This window comes from Corvus kubaryi, unplaced genomic scaffold (genome assembly GCF_017639235.1).
Source record: "Corvus kubaryi isolate FWS band 111438036 unplaced genomic scaffold, C.kubaryi_AGA036_p1.0 129, whole genome shotgun sequence".
Taxonomy (NCBI): Eukaryota; Metazoa; Chordata; class Aves; order Passeriformes; family Corvidae; genus Corvus; species Corvus kubaryi.
Genome location: NW_024580664.1, coordinates 3,302,017 through 3,316,945, shown reverse-complemented (window position 1 = coordinate 3,316,945; position 14,929 = coordinate 3,302,017). Strand labels below are relative to the sequence as shown.

At 44.8% G+C, this 14,929-nt stretch overlaps 2 protein-coding genes across 2 annotated transcripts in view; one reads left to right on the top strand and one right to left on the bottom strand.

The window, feature by feature from the left end:
- The first annotated feature begins 346 nt into the window (after positions 1 to 346).
- Positions 347 to 6,521, top strand: ARL1 (ADP ribosylation factor like GTPase 1). Its single transcript, XM_042026874.1, has 6 exons — positions 347 to 611; positions 2,462 to 2,599; positions 3,891 to 3,972; positions 4,954 to 5,065; positions 5,770 to 5,948; positions 6,141 to 6,521. Exons 1-6 carry the CDS (start codon positions 608 to 610, stop codon positions 6,169 to 6,171), a joined length of 546 nt encoding a protein of 181 aa, XP_041882808.1. The 5' UTR covers positions 347 to 607; the 3' UTR covers positions 6,172 to 6,521.
- Positions 6,522 to 6,991: 470 nt separating this feature from the next.
- The window catches only part of UTP20 (UTP20 small subunit processome component), a 63,749-nt gene continuing 55,811 nt past the window's right edge, over positions 6,992 to 14,929 (bottom strand). Inside the window, exons 54-62 of the mRNA XM_042026851.1 lie at positions 14,215 to 14,397; positions 13,253 to 13,384; positions 11,970 to 12,102; positions 10,611 to 10,810; positions 10,181 to 10,252; positions 9,522 to 9,788; positions 8,714 to 8,840; positions 7,740 to 7,885; positions 6,992 to 7,395 (exon numbers count right to left, since the gene is read on the bottom strand). Coding sequence (XP_041882785.1) covers positions 7,240 to 7,395; positions 7,740 to 7,885; positions 8,714 to 8,840; positions 9,522 to 9,788; positions 10,181 to 10,252; positions 10,611 to 10,810; positions 11,970 to 12,102; positions 13,253 to 13,384; positions 14,215 to 14,397 — 1,416 coding nt within the window. The 3' untranslated portion in view covers positions 6,992 to 7,239. The remainder of the gene's footprint in view (positions 7,396 to 7,739; positions 7,886 to 8,713; positions 8,841 to 9,521; positions 9,789 to 10,180; positions 10,253 to 10,610; positions 10,811 to 11,969; positions 12,103 to 13,252; positions 13,385 to 14,214; positions 14,398 to 14,929) is intronic.

Here is a 14,929-nt window from a genome sequence, read left to right as displayed (position 1 = left end):
AGGGATGATGCCAGCGCTGCTGTCAGGTGTGGCTTGTTAGCTGTTCCACAGGAGCAGCTTGGTATTAATGTTTTACCCAGCTGCACTTTGGCTGTTGAGTTTCACCAGCGTCTTCCTTGTGTGTCCACCACTCTCGGAGAAACCCAAGCCCAAATCCACTACCCTAACGTGGGCGTTGTGCTGGCTCCGAGGAATCCAGGCTCCCGCTGTGGCAGGAGGCTCTCGGTGCTGCCGGCCTGCGGTGGCAGCGGGGAGGCCCCGGGCCGGTGACGCCGCCGGGCTGCGCCCCGCCCCGCGCGCTCCCGCCGCCGCAGATTCGTCAGGCGCTGGCCCCGGCGCTGCCGGTTTTATTCCCTAAACCTTTCTCCCCGCTCCCCTTCCCGCCCGGGCGTGTCCAGGGAGGGCGCGGGGAAGGTCCCGCTCTCAGACCGTTCCCTGCTGGCCGGGGGCGCTGCCGGGCTCCGTGTGTCGAAACGGCGGCGGGAGCGGGCGCGGAGCGCTTTGTTTACTCGCCGGCGTTCGACGTGGAGCCGGGCGGCGGCGGCAGGGCCAGCGCGGCGAGGGCAACGGAGCGGGGCGGGCCGGAGCGCCGGCGGAGCGGCTCGACATGGGTGAGGAGCGGGCGGGACGCGGCCGCCCGAGGGGTCCCGTCCCTCACTCCCCTTCCCGGCGGCCGTAGAGGCGGGGGCGGCGGGGAGGGCGGACGGGTCAGTGCTGAGCCCTCCCGCGGGGAGGGCCGGGCTCCTGCCCGCCGGCGGCGGGAGGCCGAGGCTGAGGGCCGCGCTCGGGCGGTGCCCACATGCGCTCGGGCCAGGCCCTGCCCGCGGGCCGGTTCCCGGACAGCCGCCGCTGGAGCGCCCGGAGGCCGCGGTGGAGCTGCCTTGCGATGGCGAATCGTCCGTGCAGCGGCAGGAGGGTGTGTTCGGGCATATCCTGATGCTTCTGTGCTCCTGACACCTGGGAAAATTAAACTCTGCATCAAGTCTCTGATGGGCTGCTAATAAGGAGTGAATGAGGACAGAAGGTCTTGCAGACTAGTAAATTCAAGAGAGGCCCTGAATCTGAGGGTCAATCTAAGTGATTGACGTGAACCTATCTTATTGCAGATGGTATTTGAGCAGTGGTTTAGTGTGGGAAAAGCGTACACAATTGCATATAAAAAGAGGAAGTGAGAGGTGTCTGGCTGCAAGCAAAGTTACGGACTGAATTTTCGAATCTTAGGCCTCCATGCAGCCAGTGGTAGCTTTCTACTTGTGATGTTTCTGTTGAAATACCTTTCCCAGCTGAGTTCTCTTAAGGTTATTTGCCTGTCTGGCAATAAGAGGTGCCATGAGCAGCGCTATGCAGACTGGCAACTGATGGTCCCTTATACCTTCTCTTTTCCAGGTCTGTAGTGTGTATGGCTTCTCTGGTGGGATGGGCTTAGAAGAAATAAAGCAACTTGTTATCAGTCTGAATTCCTTCTGAAATTTAAGCATGCTTGCTCCTAAGCTCGTTGCTCCCTCCTTTCCGTGGAAAGGCTTCACAGATGCCTAGACAGGCAAACACAGGAAATAATTTTTATTAAAACATCTTTCAGTAAGATTTTGGTTGCACATCTTCATTAATTTGTCTCTGATATATTTATCAGTGTCATCAGTGATTCTGGCTTGTTGGATGTTTCATTATCTTTTGCAGGCTTTAGCTGTATTTACAAAATTATGATTTAACATATATTTGTTATAAAAATCATTGCAAAAAATGTAATTGTTACTGGCTTAGAACACTAGTATTGTTTCTAGGATTAAAAATCTAGTAGGCATAAATCAGATACTAGCCTGGCCACAAGTACTCTTGCATGCATTTAGAGAATAAATGAGATGCTGGGGCAAGCCAGTTTTGGAAAAAAGAATGAGAAGGACATTTAAAATCAGCTCCTAGACTTCTCTGTAGCATTAATGTACTTGATTTAGTGCAGCTTTGCTGTTTGTAATGAACTAATTTAACATGTACTTACTGATTTATACCTAATTTTAAGAAAAAAAGAAGTGGATGGTTCTATGGAAGACCATAAACATCTTCTGATGCTGAATTTTTTCAGGCTTCTTTTGGTCCTTGTATAGTCTCTGGCACTGAAAAGATAAGAGTCTGATGCAAGAAGAAAAGAAGATGACTCAGATTTTGGCAAATGAGAGAAAAGGAAAAAATAGAAGTGTAACTGCAGTGAGAAAGCTTGATGCTGCTGCTGCAACATAATTTGCTGGAGTGAGCTACCATAGAACCATAAAATGGCAACATAAACCAGGAGGACATAATGTAGTTGAGCACACAGCCATCTGGGCAACAACCTGAACTTGTCTTTTTTCAGTGGAGAAAAGAAGCATCTTGTAGTCAGTAAGAAATGAGGTCGGTCTGTCTGCCTTTGCATATCCTCCACAGAGCTGGCTGACGTTGAAATGTCTTTCTCTTCTGCTTTTTGTAGGGGGCTTTTTCTCCACCATCTTTTCCAGTTTGTTTGGAACTCGAGAGATGAGGATTCTCATCCTGGGGCTGGATGGAGCAGGAAAAACAACCATTCTCTACAGGTTACAAGTTGGAGAAGTTGTGACCACCATTCCGAGTAAGTGATCTGCCCATAGGGAGTATATTTGCCTGTAGCTCTAACACATAAACTTTGCCAGCTGAACTTACTGTACTCTTCCTTCATAAACAAAAGGACCTTGTGTTGTGGGAGCCTTGCACTGCTGTATCCAAGAATTTTTCTTGGATAAAAGTATTACAAAAGAATATTTTATGCTGCCCTGCAAAATGCAAAAAGCATTTGACCTCAAGATTGTTAGCATGATTTGGCAGGCTGACCGTGATAGCTAACAGTGGACTGCATAATTCCTTCGTTTCCAAATACAGCTATTATGTGAATTCCAGAGGTCACTGTTGCTGTACATAGGATGGTGTCAGTAAATCATACCTTTTTTTTTTGACAAGGGTTATATAAACACTTTTTAACATGGAGAAGAAGAAATCAGATGATTTAACCTTACATTCTGTAGAAAATGTAACAAGACTCAATGTGAGGTTTCATGGAAGAAGATGATGCTTATTTAAAAAAATGTAGCTGATTTCACCACTTGTCTTGGCATTCATGCAGCCACACACACTGGGTCAAGTGTTCTGGCCATGATTGCTCTGTGTAACATGAAGGACAAGGCATGCTTGATTTTTCTGTCCTTGTCATATCTGTTGTGTTCCTCCTGAATCTGACTTTGTTCAGGCCTCTGTTACCTTCTAGAAGCCGCGCTTGCTGGGCTATACTCTTTTTGCCCAAGGGTTTTGCTTATTTCACCCTCTATAAATTTTAAGCACCCTATGCCCACTGTTCACTTTCCTGTGCTGTGTTTCCCTGGGCTGGCAGGAAAAGGAATGACATATGTGATACTGCAGCCTAGTTGCCATCTTCCAGACATCAGTATCGAGTCCTCTGCTGAGAAGTTGGTTCTGCTTTGGTTCTGCTGTGGTTCTTACGAGCGTGCAGACCTTGTGTGGACAGGAAGCACACATTTCTTAGTGCTCTCTTGCTGTCAGTTGTGTACGTGGTTATCACAGCAGGCCAGTTCTTCAGCCCTTGCTCTGTTTCTTTTGGCGATTTCAGGCACACTGCTGTGGATTTTTGCCAACCTTAGCATTCGTTACAAATCTCTAAAATATGTTTACGATGTGGTTTTATTGTTCAAAGAAGAAAAATTTCTGCATTATTTTGAATCATGTTTGTTGGGGTAACTTTGCAAAAGGCATGAACTTCATTGTGCAGCTACTGAGACTTTTCAGGTCTGAAAATCTTAAACTAAGTGTCGTGGTATTCTTCAGAAAAACAGGAAAATCACCAACAGTGAAATTGTTTAACTTTGTTTCAGCCATTGGCTTCAATGTTGAGACGGTGACCTACAAGAATCTGAAATTTCAAGTCTGGGACTTAGGAGGACAGACAAGCATAAGGTAATATATTTCTTAAAGTCAATTAACTTTCTCTAAAGAGTGCCAGGTTCTTGGAATACTCTTAGCAGGGACTTCTGCAAATTGGTTTTAAAAACAGCCCATTCTCAGGAAAGCATTTTCATCTGATGGAATTCAGTTTGTAAAACTTGTGATGCACTACAGATTGGAAAAAACCAAGCAAGTGTTTTTTCATTTGTATTCAGTTTTGCTTTGAAAAACAAATTCATTAGTGTAGGAGGCAATTGAGTAGCATTCTGAGAAAGAGTGGAGGGGGTGATAAAAACCCAAAAGGATACTTCCTAGCTCTGCACTCTTAAGAATATTGAAGTTGGATTTAGGTATAGACAGTAATTTTTAGCAAGCTTCATAAGTTTTGTAATGAGTCATTATCAGTACAATCCCTGTACATTCAGTACATTACCCTGTACAATCCTTCAGTGATTCCTTCTTCAGTGCTCAATAGCAAGGTGTAGCGTAGTTAGTTAGGAAGGAAGGTGCAGTCAGTGAGATAAAGGTTCCTTCCCTTAGTTTCAGTACAGTAATTCTGCAAAAGGTGGTTTGTTTTGATCCTTGTTAGTTACTTGCCTGTATTAATTAGTCATTTAAGATTTCCCTGGTTATCCTTCTTTGGTGACTGTAATGAAGATGCTTGTGTCTTTAAACTTTCTATGCTTTCCTGTCCCTCAGTTAGGGACCTAATGTCCTGCAGTCTGATTCCCAAATAAATCTGTCCCCAGCATTTCTGTTCTTTTCCTGTTTTCAAGCTGCTTTTTATTTGCTTTGTGTTGGACTTTTTTCTTTTTCCTGCCTTGGAGAGTATTTGTATTGTCTGTTCATTTTTGAAGTCTCCTACTTGCCTCCTGGGGTCTTTCACCCCAGAGACAGTTTTTACTTCCTCTGGGTGATCTGTGTTTAATTATCTGGCTAAAAAGAATTGCTAACATGCAAATGCCGTGACTGGAACTTCTCTCTCCTCTGCAGGCCCTACTGGCGGTGTTACTATTCGAACACAGACGCTGTCATTTATGTAGTGGACAGCTGCGATCGAGACAGAATTGGCACTTCAAAATCAGAGCTTGTTGCTATGTTAGAGGTAAAAAAACAAGGATGACAGTTGTTATCAGTAAAAAATTGAGAAATTAAAACTTTGGAGTGAATGTGAGATTTGATTCAGTGAATCAAGTGAAGCTCAGCTTCACTTGTGAAGCTTCAGCCCTCAGCACAGCCCATGCAACACTTTGGACTGAAAAAAGCACTGAATACTCTGCAGGTATTTCATGGGTTTGTGCAGCTTTATCTGGGCAGTTAATTTCATGGTGCCTTGTGGTCCTATGAAAATTCACCTGCCTGCCAGGACAGCTGCTCAGTACTGCAGTGGTGGCAAAATCAGGCCCTGAAGGATTGACAGTAATTAGTATCCTACTATGTTTTGAAGCTGAAGAACACATGTAGAACAGGGTACTATAAGTAAGATGAGTTGAGCAACACTTCCTTTCTCTCTCTTCCCCTGCCCCTCAAAATACCTGCAAGCTCATTTAATGTGCCTTGTTAAATCCAACTAACCAGCTTGTTTCATAATTTGCACTGGCCATGTTTTGAAACTGCCCCTATGGGGGTATCATACTGGAATTCAAAATAAACACCATTCTTTCACTGAAGAATTTTCTACAGAACAGAAATCAGCAAACAAAATCATTGAGAGCTGCTGAAATTCCTTTTTATTATACAGGTTTTCTCTCCTTAAATAAATTCTGTAGAAGTCTCTGCAACAACTTCCACAATTTCCCTTTCTTTTAGGAAGAAGAGCTGAAGAAAGCCATTTTGGTGGTGTTTGCAAATAAACAGGACATGGAACAGGCCATGACTCCCACAGAAATGGCAAATGCCCTTGGCTTACCAGCTTTGAAGGACCGAAAATGGCAGATATTCAAAACCTCTGCAACTAAAGGCACGGGGCTTGATGAAGCAATGGAATGGTGAGTACCAGTCTAGTTATGCTTCATTCCTAGGCTTAATTTTACAGATTTGGTAGGGGTTTTTGTAAGACTGGATTTGTGGATGGTCTGACATAAAAGAGTCCACAGTAGAAGAATGACTGGTTTTCTCCTGGAAGTATTTCAGCAGAATTGAAATGACTTTCCAGTAAACTGACTTAACCTTGTTCCTAGGTTGGTGGAGGCCTTGAAGAGCAGACAGTGATACAAAACTGACCAGTGCAAGGAAGTCTCAGCTATAGCCAGCATCATCCTTTCTGCAGTTAAGTATTTTCAGGCCACAGCTACTTGTAAATAGGACAGATTTGAATTTGACTTCTGTAATGTGGATGCCTCTCTTGAACTGTAAAACTGAAGTAAGTGAATGTCTGTGTACATTATCATACTCCATTTCTTTCTTTTTGTTTAAAGAATGTACTTAGGTTAATTTGTATGAAAGTCTTACTTGCTGGGAAAATAGGGTTTTTTTTGTCATCCCTCCTTCCTTTGGTGGTTTTGGTGGCCAGCATATTGGTGTGGATAGAACACTAATAAAATCTGGAACTGTCAGCTATACCCAGGGGTGTGTTGCTTGCTAGAGGCTGCTTGCTTGCCGCTTGCTTTACAGAAGTCCAAGTGCTGCCAGTTCAGCAGCCACGTAGCTGAACACCTGCAGAGGTTTCCTTAGGCTGGTATTGTTCTACTTCGTAACCCTTCAGTGCAGACACCCTGTTACAGTGAAGTACAGCAACGAAGCACAAGTAGTGCACCTCTGGCTGCCAGCATGGCATTCAGTGGGTGTCTGAAAGGAAAATCAGTGTCTTCAGTAGACCCCTACTGCCCTGATGTTCCAGGGCCATAACTTCAATTTAACTTCCACCTTCATGAGCTGTTGTTCCTGTATTCTCATCTCAGCCAGAAGTGACAGGTAAGTAGCTCAGTGTAGCTGCAGAAACTGAAGGCCAAATCAAAGTCAGGAGGCAGACTTTTCTCTCTGGGACCAGTGTGTTCACAGGCAGGAATGCAGTCATCACAGAACCCATTTCTTACAAATGAAGTAAAATTTAATATAAAATACCGTAGTTGTTGCCCATTCAACTGTACATGTTCTGGTAAATATACAGGTTTGGAAAAAAATTGAACAGCGTTTATTTAAGATCCTCGATGAAAAAGAGGACATAAAAAATACTAATAAATACAGTTAAAATATGCAAGTACTTTTTAAAACAGTACTTTAGTTCTTTAGCTTGATATTACTTTTCATAAATGAATCCTCCAGGAATGAAAAGCGCTTTCATTCCACCATTGCCAAATCTTTCAGTGCGTGACTGCGATGTCGCTTGGCCTTGTACATAGGGCGCAGGGATTCTATTTTTCTCTTCCTGGTTTCTGCTTTATTCTTGTGTCTCTTCAGCTTCCTCCTTGCAGCAATGTCAGGATTTGCTACAGTCTAGGGAGAAATAGTACATTGTTTATTTACAACCAACAACAGGCCCTGTGAACATCAGGAACTTCCTGAGAAGCTGGTAGCTGCTAAGACAATGCATGGATGTTCTTAGGTTCCTCAAAACCGAGGGTATTCAGGCTGCTCCGCCCTTCAGGTAAGCAGGAAAGCATCTCTGTCAGCCAGAACCTGCCCAAGAGGCTGATTATAGAGTTTCTTTGAAGTTTCATAAATGAACTGATGAAACTGTCCTAATTCAAGATGAAGTTCTTCCTCAAACTCCCCGGGCAGCTCTCAAGCCTTTAGAGAAGCCCTATTTCTTTTACTCAGAAGAGAAAGTGGCATCTTACCTGCAAAGCCCTCTGCTTTTTCCTCATTGCTCTTTTCTGGTTGGCCTGTTTCTGCACAGAAGAAAAGGCCAGCGAAAAGGCCTCCAGTCCCACTAACTTCTTGAGAAGTTCTATGATTTCTTGGGAAAGGTTCTTCAGTGTTGGATCTGTTAAAACACAACTGGCTTACTTAATCTTTTCAGCATATGGAATGAAAGCCAAGAGCATAGTATGGATTCCTCTTTCTTTAATAAAGGATGGCTGCACTGATTGACCTTGCCCAAACCAGCACTTGGTTCTTCACCAGCTTTCCCAGAGAACCGAGTGGCTTTTCAACCAGCAAACAAAAAATAATGCTTCTGAGAAGCAGAAACTTTTTTGAAGGACAAAAGCATCCCAAAGGTGAAGTACAAGTGACTTTCTATATATAGCTACCTAGGGTTCTAGTGGAATAGGCTTTGTTGGAAATAAAAGATTCCAGCCTTGTCAGTCAGCATTCTGGTAAGCAAAACAAGGGCTGGCTAATTGTTGGAATCACTGATTAGTGGCAATGTATTAACTACAATCACTGTGAAAAAAATTTATATTGGGGGTGAAAAAAGGCTACAAAGAAGTGCTAAGGGAAAACTGAGAGCAAGGCAAATATTTCCCTCAGTCTTTCAAACAGTTCTTCCAAGTTCCTCTCCTCAGCAAGGACTCGGTGAGTCCTGCCACCATGAGCCCACCCTCGAGTACTACACTTTTCCCACTACACCACATGCTCAGGCTTTACCCACTTGCACACAGAAGCGTGCCTAACTTCATTCCAGTCTCTGAACATGCAGATTTCTATTTCAGCTGACATACACTCTCCTCCCTGGTGTTTTGGTTAGACAGCAAGTAGATGAAATTACTGATTACAGTATCAACACCTCAAGACAAAAGGAATGGCAGGTGGTGTTTGTACTGAAGCACAGCTGTGATGCACATTCCTCTCTGTGAGGGAAATCCCTTACCTTGCTCTGCATAGTTGCTGTTCAGCTCCCTGTACAGAGGGGTGAGAATTGTTGGAAGGTAGGGCTTGATCCTGTCTTGCCCCAGATCCACCGAGATTGCTCCCAGGAACTTAAAGATGCAGCTTCTCTGAAAATAAGTGTGTGGGATATGGAGTAAGGAAGGCTGGAAGGAAACTTCCTGACTGAAGTGCTACAAGAGGGCCAAGCATAACTGTTCAACACAGCAGGTGTTTGTTGTTTTAGACACCTGAGTCACAAACTCACTGCTGTTACAAGGTCTTACTGCATCCAAGTAAGCCTGTTGTGTGAGCTGGGACTGGGCTGGCAGCTGCTGACACTTTGAACAACAGGCTTGTTCTCACTGTCCTCAACTGAGGCAGCTGAAGACATGAAAGCTCTACCTAACTCTGCACCATGGGGAACCACAGTGCTTTTCCTGATGCTCTCCCACACATCCCCTCCCCTTCTCCTAGCAAGTTACACTCCACACTGCCATTCCCCTGCCTGCATAAGCCTAGTGCTCTTGGGCATTCAAAGGCACTGCTCTGTCCCCTTCAGCTTGGTGCCTTGGGGTTTACCACTCTTCCACCACCCTGCAGGAGGCTGGAAACATCAGCAAGAACCAGACTGGCAAAATCCTTTCCCAAGAACCCCAAACTGAAAGGCTTGTTTCCTCAGCACCTACTAATCCTTGCTTCAGTGCCAGCTCACAGCACCCTCTGCACCTTGTCCCCTAAAAGCAAAGAGCAGCACTATCCTGTAGAAGTGCCCACCCCATCAAAAGCAGTGGGACTAACCCTGTTCTTACCTTTAAAGGGACCTTAGGGGAATATGCTGCTTCTCTCTTTGCCATGACAGAGAGCTTCTTCATTAACCACAGCAGTGTGGCTGGCTGGCCTTTCTCTTGCGTGTCCTCTCTTTCTTCCTCTCCTTGAGCAGAAGTATCTTTCTCATCCTCTGAGACCTCCTGCTCTTCCACTTCACAGCTGAGTTCTCCACCTGCCTCTTTACCTTCTTCTGAGGCAGGGGCTAGCAAGTAAACAACTTTAGCCACAAAAAGTAAATTCTTTATAACCTGAAGTGTGGAAACACAGGAGTCAGTCACTGTGGGTTCCCTCTGTAAGCACCAGGGCATGTAAGAGCCAAGACTTGATCTGAAAGAGGAACTTGCCAACCCAGGAGTCTGCAATGGCAGAGCCCAGTCCTGACCGGCATAGTGCTCCCCCTTTCTGTCCCTACCACCCCTCAGTAGGCCACCACACCACAACAGGGACTTTCTGGGTCCTCAAGAGGCCCACGGCTGCTCAGATGCCCTCAGCAGACAGCAGCTGGCCCTGAACTGTGTATTTGCCCTGAGCCACGACCAGCAGACAGCAGCAGTGCTGTCCTGACTAGGACACAATGTCCCTCACATGCCAGGGCCTGCTCTGTGCCCTCCTGCAGTCCCAGACAGGCTCCTGCCCTTACCTGCTCACTCAGAGACATGTCCAGGAACTTGGACTGCAGCTGATGGCAGAATGCAAACACGAGTTCCTTCATCTAGGGAAATGAAAAAGGAGAAAGGAATGACTCCATTGAAGGGAGCTGGTAGCAGAGACTCAAAACAGTATGCTGCGGTCACCAAAGGCATTCGCTGGGGAGACCAAAGGATCAGCTCAACACAACTCCTGCCTGCATCTTACAATCTAGAAGAGTATTTTTGTGCTGCTGAGAATAAGACTCCAGAGAAGCCCCCTCCCTGCAGCAGAGACACCTCCTCAAATCCTTTAAGCGATGCGGATTAGGCAGCAGACAAGCAACTAAAAGAGAAATGTGCATGCAAAACTATGAACTGTTTTTATGTCCCACTCAGGGAATAGGCATGAGCAGAGAGAAGGAGTAGTACAGACATCATTACCTTTTTGTCCAGTTCAGCAGTCAGGAAGACTATGGATGCAGACAGCTCTGCTGGTGTCTTTTTTCTCTTCCCTGACTTTCTTTCCTTCCATTTGTTGACAAGATCTTCTGGCTTATAAGATGCAAACAACAAGCCAAAGATCTCAGTGGCTGTCAGCCAGACCCAGCTATGAGGAAACCACAGGTGAGACTGGACATGATCTGGGGAGAAGAAAACCTCTTTGAGCACAGGAGATGGCCCACTGAGAGCAAAAATAGAACCAGCTCACTCCCAAGAATTACCACAGCATATGCTGCAATAACAAGGTGAATGAAATGAACTGTGCTCATCTGCTCAGAACATAATAAAAGACTTTCTAGCAACTGAATCCAGCCAAAGCAGAAAGCAGCAAAAACCTACAGGTAGACAAATGTCCCCACAGTGATCAGGCATTCCTGAATGCACTCACAGCACTTTGAAACATCCAGAGATGTGGTCACCGCTGAAAGGCAATGCCAACTAGGCAGGAAAAGTGGGCACAACACAAAAAGACATTTGCTCCAATCCTGACTGGCAAATCATGTTTCTGCAATAACTATGGTCCCCTCAGGGACTCAGTGCCACAGCTCATCTGCCCATGATGGCTGGGAACTGGCTGCTGTGAGACTCGTGTCAGCTGGCCCTGCTGCTGATGGTCATATCAAACTCCTGGAGAGAGGCTGAAGATGCCCTCCTGTGTCACCTCTGTCCAAGCTGCCCATCACCAAAATCCAAGATAATAATGGTTATCTGCTATCTCACTAAAGGCACCTGGCAGGCTGGACTGTTCAAAGTCACTAACCGGCCATACCAGGTCTTCTGATTGCAGCAAATGAAGCAATTAAAATCAGGGCAACAAAATGCCAATAAACCAGCCTGATACTGTATACTCTCACACATGGAGAAATTGCTTGAACCAAGTAACTTTCAGGTCTTCACATCCTGACAGACACACAGTATTTAGAGCACTATTACCATGTGTCATCACTTTCTGGCCGGTATGTATGATCAAGGAAATCTCATCTTCTCAGGAGAGCTCAATCTTTTCGTCGAGAATGTAATTATAGTGAAACATGCAATAGTTCCAACTATTTGCTCTGGGGGTAATAGAAAGTACGTCCCAGCAACTGAGACAGAGGGTGTCTTGTTTTCATCAACCATGTAACCTTTCTATTACAGCTTCTTTTTCATTGCGCAGTAACTGCTGTGTGTTAGCATTTTGCAGAATGGAAACTTTGTATAACAAAGTTCAGTCATTTATATTAGTGTGTGAAAAACCACAAGGCACACAAAGAAATCTTTCTTGTAATGCAGCTGTAATAATTCCGTAATGATACTTACCCCAGATACTGCTCACAACATCACTGTTCTTGGTTAATTGAATCAAGTTGCACTCTGTGATTAGCTTTTTTACCAGCACAAGAAAGCTGAATAGCAGCCTATCTGCAGCCTTCTCCTCTTCCTCTTCAGTTATCTAATAAAATCAACAAGTCAAGAAAGATACTTATGAGAACCTGAGGAAGCGCTGATTAATCCTCACTAGATAAATTTCAGATCAAGCATTCAAAAAACCAGAAGACTGACTCGTACCCAATTCCCAATATAAACAGAACAGAAACACCTCCACTGAAGCATTTCCTCTGGAGAGAATATCTGCAGGAGACTGTATTAGAATCATTCTTCTTGTTTTTCATACAGACATTACTATAACAAACTGCTGGGTTTCTAAATGCAAGTAATTACACACATTATGTCTGTGCATGTATTTGTCTGGATTTGATTCTCGTCATTAGAGCCCAGCTGAGTGCAGATTTGCCTGTATCACCTGGGAAGCCCTGAGTTGTTATGACAACACTGTGTGTGCTGCCTGTGGTCCTCACCCTGTTGGCTTGATATAAGTTGTCAGTACATGTCACAGCACAGCATGAGATTACACCAAATTTCTCATCACTGCAGGTATTTTATTTTCATCTCTTGCCAATTTACAGATCCTGAGGTTCTCTTCTCTCTTGTGCAAGGGTGGCATGCTGAACATTAGTAAAATTCATGGCCACTCTCCAGGCACAGTGACTGGGATCCTTTTGGGATTATCACATGTCAAGCAGAACCTGAGGCAGCCTTGTTATTCTGAGTTAATCATGTGCACTAAAAAGATTTTCCATACAACAAAACCATGGTCCGAAGTACAGGAAGGGAACCCCTTTGAAAGTTAAAGCTGTAGGTAACGCTGGACAAAGCAGACAGTCACAAGCCATGCACTCCTGACCTGCAATGCTTATACAAATCTCTGCAGCTAGCAGACACGTTTCCCACATTGCAAGGAGCAATATATCTATTTGCTGGTTACACTTTATGGCTGCAGGCTCAGGCCAGGTAGCTTTACAAAGTTCCTTTTCCCCTTGTGCTGTGACATATGACATCAAATTTGGGCTTACAGACAAAAAAATATGGTTCTAGGTCAGTGAGGTCCCTTTCAGAACAAATGTGTGTTCTGTGTCTTTCCTCAGTCCTGAGTAAAGACACAAAAATAAGTCCAGCTGTTAAATCTCTCCTACACTTCTTCCCTTTTTCCGTTTTCTTAATTCTCTTTCCTTGAGCTTCATGCATGGAGAAAAGTTACTTACATTTTCAAATTTACTTGGGTTGATTTCTTGTTCAATCAAAGTGAGGACTGCTTCAAGCCGCCGCTCAAACATTACTCCGTTCACTTCAACAAACAAACCACATGCCTGGGCAGCCAACCTCCTGTGTGAGCTCTGACACACAAAAAATAACACCCCTTGTTAACTCTTTATAATCAAACCCTGCAGCTCCCAAGTGCAGGAGCTGGCAGCAACCCTTACCTTCTGCTGGTACCAATAACACCTTAAGAGAACTTGGTTTTCAGAGTATATTGAAAAAGGAGATACTGCCAGCTAGGCATAAAAGCACCTGGCAGCACAAGTTATTCCTGGGAATGCACCCTAAACCTGAATGCCGGAAGACCTTTTCCATCCCAGTTCCCAACTGCAGAGATCTGGGAGCTACTTCGCAACTCTTCACAATGCAACAGGCAGCTTACAGCTACAAACCAAAACTGAACATATTAAGATGGAAACCAAGATGTTGCAGAATGCTAATTCTATCAGTGTACAGGGACAGAACCTGGGTTCAGCTAGAGGACAGCTTATCACCCAAGCACCCAGATCAAAACAGCAGATCTGGAAGACCAGGTTTGCTGCTTCCAGTTGCTGGCAACAGAATGAAGCATGTCTGAGATAAAGTCAGCACAAAATGCTGGGAACTTTAAGGAATTTGGTCAAATCTCTAACCCGAGAGAAGACTACACTGTGAAATACCTGACCCAAAAGTGGAACTGTTAGAAAGCAGCAAAATGCAGCTGGGAAGTCTGTAGGCTGACCTACAGCATCAGCACATCCCTGTATTTGTGCAGCTTTATGAAGTTGTACCATTTCTTGCTAGAGTCAGGAATGACTAATCCACCAACCCACCAGATCTGGTACTAGCAGTCTCTCACTTGCCTTATTAATCTCAGTCAGCCCTCCAACAGAGTTCAGACCTGGTCAGTGAAAAGACCAAAGAGTACCTTTTTGCTGTGAAACCACTCTGTGACCAGCGAAAACATCAGATCTTGTTTTTCATTGCTGATCTTACTGAGAAGAGATTTACATGTCAAAGCTGCCATCTTTTTGCATTTGGCTGAGTCATCATTTATCATCATCATACAAAGAGAGAGGAAAAACAGCCCACAGTATTTGTGCAGGAGATCCTAGAAAGAAACAACCATTATCAACCACAGATACCCAAGTAACTTCTGGCATTTAAAGAGAAAAAAAGGGGTATTTGCTGCACTATATTCAGGAGCAATGTTAGCCCTGAGTGGGCTCCATGTCAAAGCAGCTGAACTGCTAAAATGGGATCATCCTGTTGTTGCAGCACACAGGGAATGTACAGCAGGCCCAGCCCTGCTCTGACTTGCTACCATATCCCTGGGTCAGCAAAGTGAATGTGAAACCTTATAGGGTAATTTCATGCCCAATCCCACTGAAACAGGCTTAAGTCCCTCAGCAGTGCAGCAATCACCCAAATATCCTTCTCTCAGAGACTGCAGCTCTTTGCCACTTTAAAGAGTTCCCAGGAGCCAATCTGAAATACTGAATCATCGGGCAGTGCTGAAGCTCAGCTTACTGTGCAGAATTTCTCTTCCTTCCAAATTCTTGCTTGATTGCACTTCTCCCAGTGCCCTGAATGCACCATTAAGCTCCAGCTGCAGAGCTTCAAGGCAGCCTAGGATTTTGCAT